Here is a 20290-nt window from a genome sequence, read left to right on the forward strand (position 1 = left end):
CCCAGCACATGCTATCAAGCCAGTGGACGATGGCAAGGGATCGGCAAGGAGGAAGATGGGAGCTGAGGTTTTACTCTAACGCTTCTGGCATTTCGGTGCGTAGTCACACATGCATCTTTCTGTTTACATCTAATGACTGGTTTTAAATGTGATCAAGTGACAGGTCTACCAAAGAAAGCTCTGATTTTCTCTGGGGCAAACGGAGCACGGAGCTACAGCACCATCAATTTTCAACCCTCTTCCCGCATCAAGCAGTCTTTGAAGGAAAAGAGAGAGAAGAAAAAAGACGGTCCCTATCTGGAGGCACATGTGCACCAGCGGGTTATCACCCTGACCAGGAAGACAGCAGTCAGATAGCAGGTGTGCAGAGTGCCGGCGACAAAGCCCGTCTTCCCTGGGAGGCCGGCGGCGGCAGCGGGGCCTGCGACCCTGGGCTGCAGGGAAGCGGGGCCGCCGACCTGACGCCCGCGCGTACCTGGTTTGCACTCATACAGGTCACAACACTCTCCCGGCTTCCCTGAGGCCTTGGACACTAGTATGTTCAGGTATCCCGGCTGGCAGACTTTGCGCAGGCAGCCCGCAGGGTCGCACACGCAGCGGCTGGGTAAGGGGCAGCACTCCCCGGGGGGAGCATAGCCCTCGATCAGAACGGAATCTTCAGGACAACGTGGAGAGAACTGGACTTCACAGCGGGCCTTGGAGCAATCTGGCTTCTCTTCTAAATGGGAGAGAAAGAATTTAGCACATGCCCGGGGGGCAGTGTGGAACACTGGTGTCAGGCACAAGGGCAGTCCTGCCTGAGGATCGATTCACGGACGGAAGGGGAGAGAAAGAAACCCGGTGGAAACCATCACACTCCGCTCAGCCGGCCATGAAAATCTCCCGAGATCTGCACAAGACATGGGGGGGAGGGGGGCTGGGGGGCCGTGGTGGCCTTCTCCACCTCCCCGCTCACTTGTGAATAATCCATGTTTGGTGTGCCCACCAAAATCAAGAGTGGCACAGGAAGGTGCCTACGTGACGTGCACGATCTGGGAAGAGACCTTCATCACTGACTGATCGAAAGATCTTTGAACTTAAAAAAGGAGTTTTAAGGGCTGCTCTCTGAAAACAGCGTATGTTTAAAATCCCGAAATAGACCCACAAACACATCCTGGCTACTTCAGGGACCAGACACAAAGGCAGGTGATTATCAACACCAAAGAATTCTATCTCTGAGCCCTACATTTTGAAGAGATGAACTTACTTAAGATCACTGGATTCTATGACAGGGAAGCTTCGCAGGAGGGAGAAGGAGCTAAGTGGCAATGTAACGTCCCTAAACACCATCTGGCATGTCAGTCTCTAGCAGAGATCTATCAAATGCCCCTCTCCTTCCTTGGGTATCATGTACTGGCCACTGCTGTGCCTCCATTTTAAAAGAAAAGAAAAATAAATCGAGCAAAGCCCTAGCTTCTGGAGCCCCGGCCCATAGCTGAGTCTCTTGGTTTAAACTTTTAAGAAACGTACACCAACATTATGTCCTTGAGGAAAAGGCTGAATCAAACTCAGAGCACATCATCATAACCCCGTGATCTCTGGAGTAGAGGGAGGGCTGGAGTTCAGAAGATGTTGGGTGAAAATGATGCCATGTGGTACTGGGGGACATGATCATTAGCTCTGTCTTTTCTACAGTAAAACCCATCCAGAATCACAAAGCACGGTCAGATCCAGGTCACCCAGTTTATTCTTCTAAACTAAAAATTATAGTCTGTACCTGTGCTCACTGATACAAGTCAAACAGGGAGCCAGGTGTCCTCACTTCCAGACCACTCATCTCTTTATTACAAAAGTAGATCTATTTCCAAAACCAAGTACTCCTCAGGATATTCCTACCTTGATCGCTGTATCTTTCGTTTCACTGACTGTCTTCCTTGTCTACTTCCTGTCTAATCAAAATATATGATGGGAGAGCCTTCCTACTCACAGTTGTAGTAAATTCATTAAAAAATATTTACTGAGCACCTGCTGTTCTAGCAGTGAGCTGCACCGTAAAAAGGACAGGCACAGATTCCTGCCCTCATATAGTTTACAGCAGAGTGGTGGGTGACACAAAATAAATGGTAAGCATCATAAATAAGCAAACTGTGTAGTAGCGGAGGGCTAACTGCTATGGAGAAAAAAATGGAATAGAGCAAGGGGGAACCAGAGTGATGGGGGGGGGGTATAATCTGGTCAGAACAGGCACCACTGAGAAGCCAATGTTTGAACAAAGACTTGAAGGAGGGAAAGAGCGGGCCATGGAGACATCTGGGAGAAGAGCATCCCTGTGGTGGGAAGAGCTAACGCCATCCTGCGTGTCCCCAGAGGAGCGGGGAGCCCAGCGTGGCTACAGTAGGCTATATGGAGAAGGCATATATCCTATTTTCCTACGGTAACCCCAAGCAACTGCCTGGTGAGCAGAACATAAGAGGAATCCCACTCTGGCATATCCATCAGTGTGGACACAACAAATCAAGAAGCTGGGAAGGAGAAAGTGAATCCTGACAGTACGAGGATTGATGGAGATGGAGTTTGTGAAGTACATTCCATGGATGACTTCTCTGGCAAATGCACACACGCAGCTCATACCAAGAGCTCTGTGGCTTTAACTGCAAACAACACTTCATTCCTCCTCTTGTTCATGCGCTGCGATGAACTTTATTCTGTATCACATTCTATTCCATTCTTATCCTGAGAAATACTTGGTGTATACGATCAGACTTTCCAAATACATGCTTCAATAAAACATGCTTTCATTATAACCTAACATTCTTACACCTTCCTAGTTATTCCACTCTTTCAGCTTCACGGTTTCAATGTTGTCACCTAGTGGTGTGTTTGCAGTTCAAGACTTGAGAGATTCATTTACTTCTTAGAAGCCTTTGTGGGGCACCTGGGTGGCTCAGTCAGTTAAGTGTCCGACTCTCGACACTGGCTCAGATCACTAACTCACGGTTCATCGGTTCAAGCCCCGAGTCAGGATTTGCATTGCCTGTGTAGAGCCTGCTTTGGAGTCTCTCTCTCTCTCTTCGCTCTCTGCCCCTCCCCGACTCTCTCTCCCTTGCACGCTCTCTCAAAATAAATAAACTTAAAAAAAAAAAAAAACCTGCCTTTGTAATACAAAAGGTAGGCTATCACCGACACTGCCTGAATCACTGTCCAAAGGGATTTAGGAATGTTAAAAATGAGGTTAGTTAAATCTTATGAAGTTAAATCTTTTTCAACTTTTCTCAAGATGATCATGTTGGCGTTCCCCGTAAGTTATTATACAATCAATCAGCAGATTTAAAATCTTCATTGTTTTCTTAGAGTAAAGCCTCTTTCTAAAGACTGAGCCAGATTTGACTTCCTAACATTTTAAGGTTTTTAAGCTTATAAACTTGACTAATACTTACTGTAGCTCTTTGGGGTTATACTAAATGGGCTAGTGAGCTATTGATCATTCATTCTTCCTTTCTCTGCTACAAAACAGTTTCAGTCACATAGGAATTATGCATTCTTTGAGGTTTTCATACAACCCATGTGTAAAAACTATCTGAATTTGGTATTTTTTTTAAAGAAAGAAGGGACAGATTTCTTTGGTTATTAGACTTCAACTATTCTACCTCTTTTAGAATCATCTATACTAACGCTGTATAGTAAGAAGTATCTAATTTATCTAGAGTTTCAAACTCATTTCAGGTTTTGCTACCAAGCATTTCTTTCTTTCTTTATGTTTGTAGTTTATGTGCTCATCAGTTCTTTTAAGTTTCTGAAACTCTTCTTTGTCTTTCAGATTATTTGTTTTTTCTCTAGCATTTTAAGAGTAATGCTTGGATGGCTTCTATTTCCTCTATTTTCTTAGAAAAGCAAACAATTTCAATTATGATTTCAGTACTTTAGGCCAAATATTGCTTTGGTTATATTGTGATTTTTTTTTTTTATAGGACTCTCAATGTAACTCATATCTAAGTAATCTACAATTCAACTTTGATTCCCTCTTTAAAGACTTTATAGAAGAATGCTATTAAATTTCTGCATAGGTAAATATTTTTGGCTTTCCTCCTCCTGAATTTGTTTTATTCTCTTGCCAGAGAACATATGCTGTACTACTCTGTTAGTTTCTTGAGAGAGAGAGAGAGAGAGAGAGAGAGAGAGAGAGAATGAATGAATGTTGGCACATATGTGTATAAATATGGCCTAAGGTCATTTTTAAAATACATGGGTATTTGAAAAGAACATGTATTCCCCTTTACTGAATGTAGACTTGCAAATCTATCCAATCAAGCTTAATTATGACATTCAGACTGCTTCTAACATTTTAAATCTAATTTCCACAAAGAATCTATTAAAATTATCCACTATGAACCAGTAACTCCTTATATTGCTATCATTTTTTTACTTCAATTTTTAAGGTTTTGCTCTTAACTTTAGGCACAAGATTCAAGCCTATTACACTGACTTGGCAACTTGTAAAATGACGTTTTTAAAGAACCTAGATTTCTAAGATTTGTATCTTTCATTTTGTAATTGTTAACGTTCTTAGCTTTTTTCTTCTTTTAATGGTCTTTTCAGATCTTGATGGATTATCTAGAACTCTTACTAGCACCTTCTCACAACCAGCCATCACCTGCCTACCCAGCCATGGTTACCACAGCATCGGGAAGTGTCTTTATGATACTTTTCTTTCTCGGCCCATTTCTAAATTAATTCTTCCAACAGATTTCATTTATTCATCTATGTCTCCATGCCATCTCTCTCCCATGAAGAAAATAAGGAGAAAACTACAGCCACACACGTATTTCCCATTCATTTAGAAGGTTTTTTTGATATTACCTCTGAATTTTAAATTTCATCCATTTGAAAAGAAGCCTCTTCTGACTCTTCCCCTACGGTGCCTAACAAATCTATATATGATAGTTAAGTTAATTAACAAGGTTTCAGTCTGGTTGCCTCAGCAACACTTTGCAAATGGCATTTAAAAAAAAACTGCCCCAGATATAGAAAGATTAAAGTGACAGAATCACTTGTAACAGAGGTCATGGAGAGAAAATAAGCTTCTTTCATCCTATTAGTTATCTTCCTTTAAGAGGATAGCCCTTAAAATACTGACAGGGTCACTCAGTATCAGAATGATTTTACAGTAATAATGAAAAGTGCGTATCAATTTAAGTCACTTTAACCCATGTGACCACATGCCGGCCAACTGTAGATCTTCTCCAGGTTCCTAGGTCAACAGGGAAAGTGCAATTATGATCTACAAGTAGCAATCACATTCAAGAGTTTTCTGCTCAAATACAGATTTTAATAAAACCAAAGCCAAAATAACAACTACTAGATGGGAAGGGAAAAAAGAAAAAGAAACTTATATTGCCAGATTCTCGCTATATCTGATTTTCCACAGAGTCCCACACATCTGACACCAAAGCTTTCTTCCTCGTTCCAAATCTCTTGACATGGTCACTTAAAATGCTGCATACTTGTTAATGGGAAACAGGCAGCATATAATGGACTACTGAAATTCAGACAGGTACCTAGCTACGAGATCAACTGCTGGGTGCTGGGTCCTTTTCCTGAAATCTATCCTGATTCTCTCTCTCTCTCTCTCTCTCACACACACACACACACACACACACACATGCGCGCGCGTGCAGCACACGATCACTGGGACACAATCCTTGTGAGTTCCAATCACAGAGACATTTCAAGGGACCCCAACTTTGGATTAGACTTGAGATCCCAGAATTTAGCAGGCAGAGCACAGAGCAAAGAGGGGAAGATTCTAGGACCTCTGAAGTCTTGGAGTAGTTATGGCATCAGTGAAGGAATCACAGGGGCCACTTGGCGGTCTTGGCAGGCAAATCTCCTCACAGTACCAGCCGAGGTACAGTCTGAGAAATCTCTAATCCTTCTCTCATTCATCCAACAAATATTTACTGAATGACTTCCATGTGCCAGGGCTCTGGGCACAGAGCTTAGAGCTGGGAATAAAACAAAGTCCTTGCCCTCCTGGATTCAAAATTCAATCAACAGAGAGCTACACAGCATGGTGCCAGGCGGTGATAAATGCCCTGAAGTAGAATCAGCAACGCGGGTGTAGCCGGCGGGTGAGCAGGGCAGCTGCACAGAGACCTGAATGAAAGAAAGGAGAAGGCACACAAACAGCAGGGCAGGAGAGTCTCAGATGGAGGCACCTGCAAGGGTAAAGGTGCTAAGGTAAGAACATACCTCACAATTATGAAGAAGAAATCTAAACTAGGTATTTCCCAGGTAGGAAATACCAATAAAGACGTACAGGAAAAATATTTTGACAGATAATGTTTCTCATTAAGGATTCAATTCTCACGACTGCACTAGGGAAATGAAAGCAATCTTTATTAATGGTGCACCTTCTATGCATAATGCACCATGCCCCTCTCTTTCTCCTTTCATACATCCCCTGTGAAGAGGCGACATTTTCCTTTCTACTTGGCAGATGAGGACCTAGGCACAGAGAGGTTAAGAAGCTTGCCCTAGGTCACAAAGCAAGCGGCACAGCCTCTGAAGCCGACAATCTTCTCATTGGTCCACAATACCAAAAGCAAAAGGGACTTCAACTTTCTTCATTGGCTTCCCTGGTTACTTGTATATTTTGTCAGCAGCTCTGGTTTTTGCTCACACATAGAACGCAAAATTAATTTGCAAAGATAAAGACAGAGTTCAGGGTCCTCAGTATCGTCCTCAACACTTTCTGGTCGGCCAGCCTCCCAAACTCATTTGCTCCTTGGCCTTACAGACATCACACAATAAAAGGTAGTTTTGTTTGTTTGGTTGGTTTTTGTATCCAGCATTATTTTGTTCTGAAAACTTCTATTACAAATATAAGACACATGTCATCCCTATGTTTTTAAATTTAGAGACTGACTCCTTTAAAGTTACACTGTGAATTCTCTTCATTCACATTCCACGATTTTATCATAACCTTTTTTGGCAAGCTTCGCGGTGAAGACTCGTTCCGCACAATCATAACCCCGAGGGGAAAAAATTAGGCTTGTTGATACAGTCCCAGAAATATTTCATCTTTCAGCTTGTTCAGAAACACCAGCTGTACTTTCCCAGCACTTTCTTTCACTCTGGATTTAGGATTTCACAGAGAGGGAATCTACATACACCCTTTTCTTGGCGGTCTGTTGCAAGTGCCATACTAAATTGTTTTCATTACCTAATAAAGCTACTTTGCATCCTAGAATATAAATTAGCAAGATATAAGAGGGAAAAAAATGAAACGATCCGTAAAGCTGCAACGTACGATACTTTAGTGGGTCTCAGGCTGGCTGTCCATTCCAATCACTTCGCAAGCTTTTAAGAATAACAACTGTCTGGAGAGGGAGGGAGGCAAACCATAGGAGGCTCTTAGATACAGAGAACAATCTGCGGGTTGATGGGGAGGTGGAGGAGAGGGGAAAATGGGTGATGGGCGCTGAGGAGGGCACTTGTTGGGATGAGCACTGGGTGTTGTATGTAAGTGATGAATCACAGGACTCTACCCTGGAAACCAAGAGGACACTTTACACACTGTATATTAGCCAATTTGACAATAAATTATAGTTTTAAAAAATCTTATAAAAAAATAAATTAAAAAAAAACACACAGATAAGGCCTGCTGAGTTCCTGCATACGTTACCGTATCACATATATGCATGGAAACATTGAGTGCTGTGTTTAATTCCTAAGGAAATAAAATGAACTTCAATCTCCTGAAGAAAAAAAGAGTGATGAGAAATTTTTTTCTGAACCAAAATACCTTTCCAACTGATCCCTGTAATTCCCCACATAAAGATTAATTGATTGGCATTTAGTGAAAAATTTCCAGAAATGCAAATGTCTCTTTGTGGATATTAAATAAAATCTAAACTTAGGATGGGGGGGGCAAAAAAGAATATACCACTGTCTAGATGCCACCTTAAATCAATTAAATCAGAATTTCTGGAGGAGGAGGCTAGAAATTAATACTTTTAATAGCTCCCTGGGTGATTCTATTGTGTGATTAGAGCTGAGAATTACTGTGTTACTCCTCCGAGCAAACTGGGAGCCATTACAATGGAGTTCCCTATTGACAATAGAGCTTTGCGAAGGGCATGTTCAAACATCCTGTCAAATGGCAGCTGGCCAAATGCCAAGGAAGCACTGAGCCCTCCAGATCTGCCTGCCAGCAAATGGTCCAAACTATAAGCTGAGCCTCATGGTACCTCAAGGACTCTCTCGGCCCACACATCTTTTCAGTGTGGGATATTACTGATTTGGGTTGAAAATAATGGTTTACATTGGAGCTCTGCTACTCAAAGGGAGAGCCTCCCTGGACCAGCAGCATCAGCGTCACTCGGGCACTTGTTAGGGCTATACAGACTCAGACGCCCAGGCCAGACCTACTGAATCTGCACGTCAGCAAGACTTCCAGGTGATTCAGTGGTCGTGAGTAGTGGTTCTCAAACAGTGGGCCACAGACAAGTGCATCAGCATCTCCTGGGCATATGCTAGAAATGCGGATTCTAAGGCCCCGCATCAGACCTACAGTATTAGAAACTGGGAGTGGGGCCCAGCAATGTCTCTGACCAAACCCTCCGTGTGATTCTCACGTGCTGGAATAATGATTCTCAATCCTGGCTGCACATGAGAATCACTAGGGAGCTTCATCATCCAGAAGCTCAAGAGTATACCACAGACCAATTAAATCAGAATTATTGGAACTGGGACACTGGTATCAGGATTTGTAAAGTCCCCGGACGTTTGTAAAGTTGATTCACTGTTCTAGGCACCTCTTCCCTCCAATATGCCACACTCCCAGGGGATCTGAGGCTGCTTTAATTCTCAGCAACTCTGAATCAACAAGTTCTCTGGAGTCTTCTCTGAAGAGGTCAGAGCTCCTTGGTAGGTGCAAAAATAGCTGAGAGAAGGGTAGAGGGCAGGGAGTGGGAGAGTCAGATCCCAAACACGGCCTGCATACATCCCACTGAATTTTAAATCACAGTTTACCAAAGTTTATTACAATTTTGAGTCCAGGACGCTTCATTTCATCATCCATTAGTTCACACCATGAACATGTATTCAATTTATTCCCAGAGGATTTGCCATTCATATGATTAAATTTAGTTATCTGTACACAGTAACCAACTTTCAAAATGAAACCATGATTTTATTTTTAGAAACCTGGCGATAAAATAAAGCTTCAGAGGATGGTCTGGATAAATGTACAAAATCCAGAAGAGTGCTTTCAAAAAGACTAATTTTGCCTAACAAACTTCTCTGAATACCTCGTTCCCTTTTTTAAAAAGCTGTAAACACAAGTCCCCAGAAAATGAATGAAAATTACCAGAGAATGGGAAAACGACTAATGAGGGAAACTTACATTAACTAAATTTGCGTTGTCAGTTCAGCAACATCCTAAGAGGAATCTTCGTACCAGTTTGAAAATGTCATAGAGGTATAAACCTTAGAAATGAAGAACTCCCCACGGTGGTGCTGAAGCGGAAGGCCACATCCATTACAGAATACAAACAAAGCCTCTATTTTGCTGCGCGATCTTCACTTTGGGTGAGTCGCTTTCTGCGCTTCAAGTTTCCCTGCATTGAGGAAGGGATGCTGTAAACCCAGGCTCTTTTGTGAAATCACGGTAGGGCCTTGAAAGGTGTAGCGCTGCCCATCTAGGGCATGGGGGGCGGGGGGGGGGCCTGGCAGAGCAGGCGTCTCTGCAGACGTCCTCCAGCCTCCAGCCAGGCCTTCTGCGAGCTCTTCCTCTGCAAGCAGGGCCTCTGGGAGGACCTACAGTAACTGCTGAATTAGAGGAGAAGCCAGTCCTTTTCTTGTAAAATGCCAGTATTTGTTAACAATGTAGTTCTAGTAGTAGAGTCGAAAAAATGAGATCTTACGAGACTTTAAGAAGCAAGGAACAGAAAAACCAAGGGTATTGTCAGCAACTCTGTCGAATTCCTGAGTCCCAGAGGTGGGATATGGATTTCAGAAGTCTTTAGAAGGGCTCCAAAGAATACTATGTGCTGATCGGAGGTCTTCAGAAGTCCCTGCACTTATGTGATTAAAATGACGTACCAAGAATAAGGAGGGCGCGGAGAAGCATGGAAAGAGGCTGCGCAGAGAGCACCACAGGGCACGGCTGGAGATGGCTCTTTGCTGACAAGAGCAGCCGTAAAGAACAGCAGGCTATTTAGCTGTTCAAGCGGTTGTTTCTCATGAGGGTTTGCACATTCTGGGGGGAAAAAAGTCCCAAAAAACATGCGGCTAAATATATGGAAGTAGATTTTTGAAAAAATTATCTTGGCCATTTATTTCTTCTTTCTCGTTGTCCTTTTTTATTTGTTTTACTTAACATAAAATACTTGTTTGTACCCCTTGCTCCTCATTTAATGAGGTTACTTTTTAGCTACTTTTTATCTCTCTGGCATATATGGGAGTCAGTATACCTACCTGCGTCCTATCAAGATTTGAGAAGAAAGTGCGTTCAAACCTTGGCTCCTCTACAACCAGCTGTGTGATCTTGGACACGTTTCCTGACACTTCTCTTTGTCCAGGTTTCCTCAGGGAGGGTTGTTGTAAGAGTTAAGCGAGATAATACACACTGCAAGGAGTCCTCTGCCTGGCACATCCAAGCGTTGTCAATTGGTACATGAAGTCTAGGCTTTGCGTTAGACTAACCTAAGACTCCTCAGTGCAGTATACTTATGTGTTAAATGGGGCATAAAAATACCTATCCTATGAGATTGTTTTAAAGATAATAAGAACACATTCGCTTGTATTATATAAATATATAATATTTATAAAAGCTACATAAATATAAAAGAATATTTCATATTCCACTTATACATGCATAGGCATATATATAAACACATACATATATGCATGCAGGGCATTATCCTAGGCCCTCATATTAGCTCACTTCTCCTCTCAGTTTGTTTTAAACCTAATGCCCAACACAACGTCTGGGACACGGACGTGATCATTAAATGTCTTCTCTTATCGATAAAGGGGAAGCCAATTATGAAACACATATGTACACCATATACATTCCCACATACATACATCTCTTAGCAAGCCCCACATACAGTCATCTTAGCATGCTAGAAGTTGGACTCCAGTGCTGTTTCTCTATCAGCTTCCACTACTTTCCTTATTGATTCCTTTAAGAAAAAAAAAAGGCCACTTTTCTGAGAGAACAGTCTCTGCTCTGTCTGGAGAGCAGGAAGGAAGCGGCCTCATACAGGTAGTTTTCCCTAGAGATTCTTCCCCAGCTATTTCTGCATTCAAGATGTGCTGACCAGCCTGGCTCACAACGCTAGCAAAGTGACAAGATGGAATATAGTGGTAATGACTGCCTCTCCCAAACAGACATACAAAGGCCTCCCGACATTCATACCTACACTACTAAAGGCCCTCCCGCATAAGAAAGTGCTTCCTCCTTGCAGCCCGCCTCTGGCGGTCAGCGTCTCTCGGAACAGCCTCACTCCCTTCCCACAACTCTTCCTCTGAAGGCCTCTCCACCCTTCTGACCGTTCCTTCCTAATCAGCCTTGCGCTGGGCCAAGCCCCTGAAAGGGCCCCACATTTCTATGCTGTCTTTGTATTCTTTGTGTACCCACGGCGTAAACCCTCATCTACCACGACCGCCAAGAGGGCACCCAGAGACTACAAATATGTGAGCTGCAGCTGAGCAAAGGGACGTGTTTACTTTCCATCCGGAACGACAACTTGACCTGCAGCAAAAACAAAAATACTGCAATGTGTATTTTTTCCCAGAAATGATAATTATAGTACTCCAAACATTTTTCAAACTTCAACTACCAAAATGGAAAAGGCATCTCAAAAAATAATTTATTAAATAGGCGCTTATATTCTTGGTAGCCCCTTACATGGAAATTCCACTTTTTTTTCCCTTCATAGCCATTAAAGGGCTTGGCTCCTGGCTCAAAACCCTCTCCCAGGGCAAGGTGAGGTTCAACCTGCCAAGCTGCCAGGTAGATGGTTGAAGAGCTCTCCTTATTCATCACAGTCTGGGTTTGTAGCACCTTTTCCACCCCAAAATACCAGCGATTTAAGAATCGCGGTGACACAAAGGCAGTTCTGCACATCTGGCTGGTGAAACGCCTGAACAGAGAAGCAGAGGCTAGCGGGGCTCCACGAACCAAACACACGAGTACAGTATGTGGACTCTTCCCAGGAGCGTGATGTGAACCCGGCTTATTCTCACTCCTCTCTCTGAAGAATGTGCTTCCTCACTTCATTCCCCACCCAGTGGTTTTCCTTTAGCCAAAGTTCTTCTGGACTCCGTACTCCCATCGGGGTACGGCCCTTGTAGCTACCGCTCTCAGGCTTTCCAACATTCTTTTGAAGTGGTTCTCAACTGACTGTGCAGGACGGCTTTTTAAAGCATGGACTGTGAAGTTCTCCTCCAGACTTGCTGATATCGTTGGTCTGGGTTGAAGCCTGAGAAGGTGCACTGCTAACAGATTCACAGGTTACTAATGCTGCTGTCTAGGCACCAGGATTTGAGAACTGCTGCTTTAAACCATGTCTGTTTGAAAAATTTTAACTCTCATAAGCTCTACCACCAGCTCTCCTCCTCCCAAGCTCTCCTGTCCCTTTCTTTCTCTGCAGATATGTAGTAGAGCTGGCATTAGGCGTAGAAGGATAGTGACATTCTTGATGACCCTGACAGGCCTAACCTCATCCTCTTCTACATTACATAGCAGCCTACAAGGAGCTACCATCTCAGGCCTGAGATAAAATTCAGAGAGGAGCTCATGGAGAGGGCAGGCACACGGTTCAGACCACTAGATCAGATGGCATGGAGAGCTTAGGGCTGTTGCCAGTGAACACAGTGCTTAGTGCTGGGGCTCCTCTCACATTTCAGGGGGATAGCGTAACTCCAAATATTTTCAAATACAGCAAAGGACATAATGACGCCATAAATCAGTCTAACCAGAAGGAATTAAAGGGGACAAAACAGTATATGATGAACCAACTCTCACAAATTCACTCTAATAATTGGGAATTTGTGATAATTTGGAATCAGAGTGTCATGAAATTTAACTTTAACATGTCTGATGGGGACTAGACTCTACAAAGCCGCTAGGAACCTAAGTTCCTTTCATTTATTTGCTCCTCAATACATACTGTGGAGCCCTTATCCATCTAGTCTTCCAACCAGAAGGAAGAGAGAAAGTGGAAGGGGGAGGGCACAGCTCTAAGTGGCATACTGCGAGAAGCTGCATTATGGCTTCAACTCCCTTCACCTGGCCTGGACTTAGTCACATAGCCACACCTACCTGCAAGGGACTCTAGGAGATGTGGCCTTATTCTGGATGGCCATATTTGTAGCCAAAACTTTGTATCTATGGGAAAAGAGGAGAATGGATACATGGGTGCAGGGACTAGAAACCTCTACCATAATTTTTCTAAAGAAATAAACCATGTTAATAGGGTAGTATCCTGCCCATTTTTAAAAATTTGTTAAAGTTTATTAGAGAGAGAGACGGAGAAAAAGAGAGAGAGAGAGAGAACATGTGTATACGTGAAGAGAGAAGGAGCTGAGTAATAAGAGGGAGAATTCCAAACAAACTCCAAGCTCAGTGTGGAGCCCAACACAGGGGCTTAATCCAATGACCATGAGATCATGACCTGAACCAAAATCAATAGCTGGACACTTAACAGACAGATTCACCCAAATGCCCCATGTGCTATCCTTTAAAGAATAAAGTAAATAAAGCATTCTGAAGAATCCATTGAGCAACACTCAAATAAAGCAATATAGGTAGGTGTTTCTTACCAAAGATCTACATGTTAAAATGACCTGGAAGATTATTATTTATCAACTCCAAAAATATATACTCATCAACTACCATGTAGGAGACTTGGTAACAAAGTGGTATATTTTAATAAAAGTATATGTATACCCTATTCATCAGTGAGCCTATTTTCCATGCACTCAAACTTTAAGCAGAAAGCCTAGGTTCTAATTTCAACAATTCAATCTAATCCTTCCTGTAATTAAGGTATGAAAAATAGATGGACTGAAGATTTGAAGGTTTAATTACAAGAAAAGGAGAGGAATTAAAATGCTTGACCTTGCACAGAAATGTGGGAATGGCTCTATCTACAGTACGTCTGTGTCAAGGGAGAAGAAAATTTTTCTTAGCCAGAAATTCTTACATGTAAGTAAAGAAAACAGTGGCCTAGCAAAGCCAAGTGACTTGCCCAAAGGTCATCTGGCTAATGAACGTTGAGACAGGGCCAGAAGCCAGGTCTCCTGAGAATTCTGCATCGGTTCCACCAAGATACACAGTCGGTCATCATACTAACGATCTCATCCTCTGGTCCACAGTGTGCATCTTTCCCTGACAGTTACTCATCTTTTCTGCAATACTTAAAACTGCTTAGAATCTAGCTTAAAATTGTGAATACAAAGCTCCTTTATTATGAAATCAGTTAAGTATACACACCAAACCAAAAGTAACCCTTTATAAGTGGAGTGGCTAAGAAGGGTCAGAAGAGCAACCTCTGGTCACAGGGTGGCTGTGGTGCTGTCCACCACTTAGGTGCTGATAAACTACTCCTCCACACAAGCAGAGCCTTGTCCTTGGAGACATGCATATCAAATATGCTGAGGATGGGAGCAATGGCATGACTGCTAAGATGAGACCTATGTGCAACACCAAGGGACTTGGGACTGGAGACCTGGAAGGAGACAGCTCCCGTGTGGCACGTCATACGGCCTCATACTATAGGGTTCCTCTGTAACAACCCAATCTCCAGGAAGTTTATTTAGCCCTTTAGGCAATTTCCCCCAGTCCATTCAGAAAACAAAGCCCAGCCATAGAAGAGTAGAAACTCTAAGACTAGAGAAGCTGGTAATAAATACCACACAGCAGCTCTCAGCATTAAAGACAGTAAAAAGCCTCTGAGTATCTGCTGTCGAGATCTTGACTTGGCAACAGTGTCTGTAACGCTTCTGTCTGTAAAATCCTTTCATACTGCCATGGCTTCCTCACATGTTAAACAGTGCCTCTTTGCTGTCTCTGGTTTTGTGGTGGACTTGACTTATCCGTATACCATACCTGGTGATGGCTGAAATCCTATGGACACCTGTGATCTACAATATTCAGACTCTGTCCTGATACTGACTGTAGACTTTTGCCAGCCCCACCTTTTCAAGGCATTGTAGGTCCTTTGTCCAGCAAATGAGGAGAAAGCCAACCTTCTCTATGTCTTTTCCATTTCTCTTCCTTTTCTTACTATTTTTCTGCTGTGAAGTCATAGCTATCCTTATGTTCAGAAAGCTACTTTTTAGAATTTAGGGTTTATGTTAATACTATCCTTTGTCCATGTTATAACTGAGAATATAAAAACTTGCCTCGGAAGGGTGAAAGGGAACCTCCTAGGAGATCAGGTATAAAGAAGGGGGAGTGGTAATTCCCAGCTTTACTGATTCAGGAGCTAATCAGTTGGCTGTATGTGAATTTCTATTCTAAGGCATTTTGTTGTTGTTGTTAAGAAGCAAAACAAACCAAAAAACCCAGACACTTAAATACAGAGAACAAATTGGTGGTTGCCACATGGCGGTGGATGGAGGGGGAATGGGTGAAACAGATAAAGAAGATTTAAGGGGCGCCTGGGTGGCTTAGTCGGTTAAGCGTCCAACTTTCGCTTAGGTCATGATCTCGCGGTTCGTGGGTTCGAGCCCCGCGTCGGGCTCTGTGCTGACGGCCAGCTCAGAGCCTGGAGCCTGTTTCAGTCTGTGACTCCCTCTCTCTCTGACCCTCCCCTGCTCATGCTGTCTCTCTCTCTCCTAGAAATAAATAAAACATTAAAAAAAAAATTTAAAAAAGAAGATTTAAGAGTACATTTATTCTAAGTATTTTTTTAAGAGTATTTCTTTGAACCTGACAATGGTTTTTCTTTAATATTTATTTTGAGACAAAGAGAGAAAGAGGCAGAGAGAGAGAATTCCAAGCAGGCTCTGCATTGTCAGCACACAGTCTGACATGGGGCTCAATCTCATAAACAGTAGGATTATGATCTGGGCCAAAATCAAGAGTCATAGACTTAACTGACTGAACCACCTAGGTTCCCCCCTAAGTGTTTTTTTAACAAGACATTAAGAAGCCATCCTTACTCTCTGACTTACTGACCAGTCTCAGAATTCTAGGATCTAGGGTGACTACTGCCCCAATTTCTAGTTCTACCTGGAGATACCACTTTTTCATTGTCCTCCCTATTCACGATGATTTCCTCCTAGGACGCTAACAGAATCTGATCAGCCACATACTCTTTTAAAAAAACAGCATCTGATACAAGTGGTTACTGCTATATGTTAGTTTTATCTGATTGGAAAGCCTTAAACAACAAAAGATCTGAGACATCTCAACACCTGCAAGATTAATGCTGTAATCTAAGAAGGCTATTCAGTCAACATATCATTACCAGGCCTCCTAGCAANGGGTGGGGAGAATGGAAATACAGTAGACTCGGGCTTTCCACAAGAGACAATTCCTGAGGTCCCTGTACACACTAATTGGTGCATGATGCCACAGATTACAGTTGCCCCGGAAAGTGCAACATTACACTGGTCAGTACACTTGCTGAGGCATTTCTAGGAATTGCTCTTCCTTGTTTTTGTACCAGGCATTTCAGGGATTCAATCTACTGCCAAACACAGCACACCAGCTTTCTAATTTGTCCCAGATTTCTGTTTTCTGGTAAGGAACCAGAAACCAGAACTTTCTAGGACTTCACATTACTCTTCTTCCTCCTGGCTTTCTTTCAGAAAGAAACAAGTTTTGACCAGTTCATGACTTCTTACATATGGGATAATGAGCTAAAAACAACGGGGCAGTTGGCTTGTTACCAGCTAAGCAATTTGCTCCTGCACAGGTACTTCAGAGCACACCTGATTCAAATGACAAAGGACTAAACGTCATGGATCTTCTGGGTCCTTGTTGCATGAATAATTGAATATATGAATGTGAAATCAATGAATCACAAGGGTCTACTGTGTTGGTTTCTGTGTGACAAATCTTGCATAAGTCATGGCTGTGTCCCTATTCAACAATAACCTCCTACCTAACTCTTCTATACACTGCTCACTTAAGAATGCATGCAGAAAGTGCCACCTCTTCTGAATCCCTGATGAGGATGTTGGGGACAACGGACTTTGTCACCAGTAAGCCTCCTTTTTTGAGTCAGAGGAGGATTTCTCATGTAGCAATGACAAGGGCACTGTGGGATCTAATCTCCGTCCTTTAATTATGTCACTGTGAAGCAAAAGTTATTAAATTAAGAAAAAGGGTTTTTATATTGGAAAACAGACTAATTTTTAATCAAAACTTAGAAATAAACAACCTAAGTTTAAACTGTCAGAAATATATAAAGCTGACTGAGTTGTTCAAGTGAGCTTTAAGAAATGAATCAAACCGCCATCTTTAATAGTATTCCGGGTGAAATGAACAGGAAAGCTGTCCCATAGTTGCTCTTCTGATAGTCGTTCTGCACAAACACATCTAATGGTTGAGGTCTTAGTCTGTTTAACTGTCTACATAGTATAATACGGGAACCACATTATCTTTATAGTAGTCAGGGAGCCAAAGTGGTATTCATTCTTCCATTTATAAATGTTTCACACTAAGCATGATCCATGGTTCCCCACCCCCACAAACTGATTACCAAGTTTAGGAGAAAGCAAAGCACCAGTTAACAGGGATCAGGCTGTGGGGTAGACTCAGTCTAACTGCTTATGTGAACCATACAATTCTTTAACTCTTTGAGCTTCCAGCTCCTCTTTATCAATGGGAAGGTTAGCAGATGATTTCTGAGGACCTTTTCAAAATAAGAATCAGAGAACAATACAGGAAAACTTAAATAACATCATACAGAGTAATTAAAGAGGTGACCCAATGCAATATGCCAGTAAGTGGCAAATGAGTGACAAAGAGTGCTGGGACTCCAGAGAAAGGAGAGGGTACCTGCATGGCAGTTTCTGGGAAAGCTTTATGGAGGAGTGTTGTCTTTATCAAGGTCTTGAAAAGCGGGGCAGGGTTTAAAGCAGGTGTAGCGAGGAGATTGGGAGTAGGGGACTATTCCTGGCAGGGGACATGGTCCAAGTGAAAGCAGAGTGATGCGTGATGCAGCATGGCAGTCACACACCCAAACATGTCACTTTTCGGGGACATACCCACAGTGCCACCTCTGAAGAGCACACTGCACCTCTACCTGGCCCCGTGTTATCAATGGGGGAGGGGGTGGGGGGGAGGAGCATTTCCTCCAATGCTCTTTGGACAAATACACCCAACTGGTCAGACTGCCACCATTTATCTGTCCAACACTTCCTGAGCACTCGTTACCTCCTGGCACTTTCCGGAGATACAAAGTACAAAATGTATGGTCTTTGTCCTCTAAGCACATTCTGGTTGTGTTCAAACAAGTCCTCTCCTCTGTGAGATGTTCTTTCCCCTTGGTCTCCTCTACAAGCCCGATTCCTTCCTTTAGTCTACTTTTACAGACTTCGTACGTATATCAACTTTTATGTATTAAGAAAAATATTTTTAAGATTACTTATTTTGAGAGAGACACAGACAGTACAAATAGAGGAGGAGCAGAGAGAGAGGAAGAGAATCCCAAGCAGGCTCTGTGCTGCCAGTGCAGAGCCAGACACGGAGTTCGAACTCATGAAACCCTGAGATCATGACCTGAGTGGAAACCAAGAGTCGGAAGCTTAACCAACTGAGCCATCCAGGTGCCCCAATATACCCATTTTATAAAAATGTTCACACTGCAACATTAATTACTTATATTTTGGCATTCCATGACCAAATGTGCCTTCCATGAGGGCTGGGCTAGAGTCTAGTGCTTCTCTTCTCCCCCAATGCCCAACATAATGCCTACAACACAGCAGCCAGCCAGGGAACTATTATACCTCTCAGCAAGATTATTCCCTTCCTACTCTTGACGCTTCTATTTTTTCCTGTCTGCCTATCGATCTACTTACCTACCCGCTTACCTAAGTTCTACCACTCACTCTAGAATGTGTCCCTGGGTAACCTCTCCTAGATCAGTGTCCTCATCTGTAAAATGAGGACAATAAAACTCTCCACCTCACTAGCTTGTTGCGAGGTTGAAGTAATGCATGTCACCCACTTATACTAATACCTGGCACATAAGCAAGCTGGTCTTGTTAGCTCTCAATTACCATTTACTGCTGACTTCAGAATAGTTACAAAAAGTTCTGAGACCTTTTTACAAGTCATAGAACCAAATTTACAATGTAAAGTCAAAGAATCAAATGAAACAAAGGCAATAGACTAAGTAATTAAGCACAATTGTCAGATGGCACCAACAGGAAGTATGCAAAAATGTACCAGGTTCCCCAAGCCTATCTTAACCATACAACAGCAAAAGGTCCTGAACTTTCTTTTTTAGTGTTTATTTTGAGCACCCACGCACAGCACGCAAACACGCGCGTGCAGGGGAGGGGCAGAGAGAAAGAGAGGGAGACACTGAATCCAAAGCAGACTCCAGGCTCTGAGCTATTGGCATTGAGCCCGACATGGGACTTGAATCCACAAACCGAGAGATCGTGACCTGAGCCAAAGTTGGATGCTCAACCGACTGAGCCACCTTGGCGCCCCAAAAGCTCCTCCACTTTTAATAACCATGTAATTATCACTATTATCATACTTTAGAAATGCCTACACACAATGAATGGATATTACTATAACACTGTATTGCAATCACACTGATACATCCGGTAAAACTGATCCAGTGCTTAAGCAGCTGGGCAGAGGGTGTATCTCATGGTGTAATTAATTTTATGGACTTTTCAAAGGTCTCCAGATCAGCAAGGTAATTATCTTAAAGAATTAAAAACATGCTCTACCAAAAACCTTACGTGGGCATGTGGCTCAATGACTCTTGGCTGACTCTGGCTCAGGACCCCAGGAGGACACCAGTTACCTCATACAGTACAGTGAAACTCTCAAAATCAGTTCCAAAAACAAACTACCTAAATTTATTTGTCATTTTAAAAGGGCTATCATGTATTGAAATGAATTCTAAAGTATGCAAGAATCTCTGATTTAGACAATAAAGAAATCCCATCGTCAAACTTGTAGAATACTCAAGAATGGAAGTAATTTTTTCTTACCCAGTGTTCTACATATTGCTTCCATAATATATGTTATTTATATGCTCAAATGCTCATTTGCAAGAAAAAAATTTTTAAAAGGCTTAGATAGGATAATGCACTGCAGATT

General features: G+C 42.6%; 1 protein-coding gene across 1 annotated transcript in view; it reads right to left on the minus strand.

Moving 5' to 3' along the window:
• CRIM1 (cysteine rich transmembrane BMP regulator 1) overlaps positions 1 to 20290 on the minus strand; it is a 153858-nt gene that overhangs the window by 104032 nt on the left and 29536 nt on the right. Inside the window, exon 3 of the mRNA XM_077764309.1 lies at positions 476 to 718. Coding sequence (XP_077620435.1) covers positions 476 to 718 — 243 coding nt within the window. The remainder of the gene's footprint in view (positions 1 to 475; positions 719 to 20290) is intronic.

The sequence above is a fragment of the Crocuta crocuta genome, unplaced genomic scaffold (assembly GCF_008692635.1).
Source record: "Crocuta crocuta isolate KB4526 unplaced genomic scaffold, BGI_CrCroc_1.0 scaffold164, whole genome shotgun sequence".
NCBI classification, from domain to species: domain Eukaryota; kingdom Metazoa; phylum Chordata; class Mammalia; order Carnivora; family Hyaenidae; genus Crocuta; species Crocuta crocuta.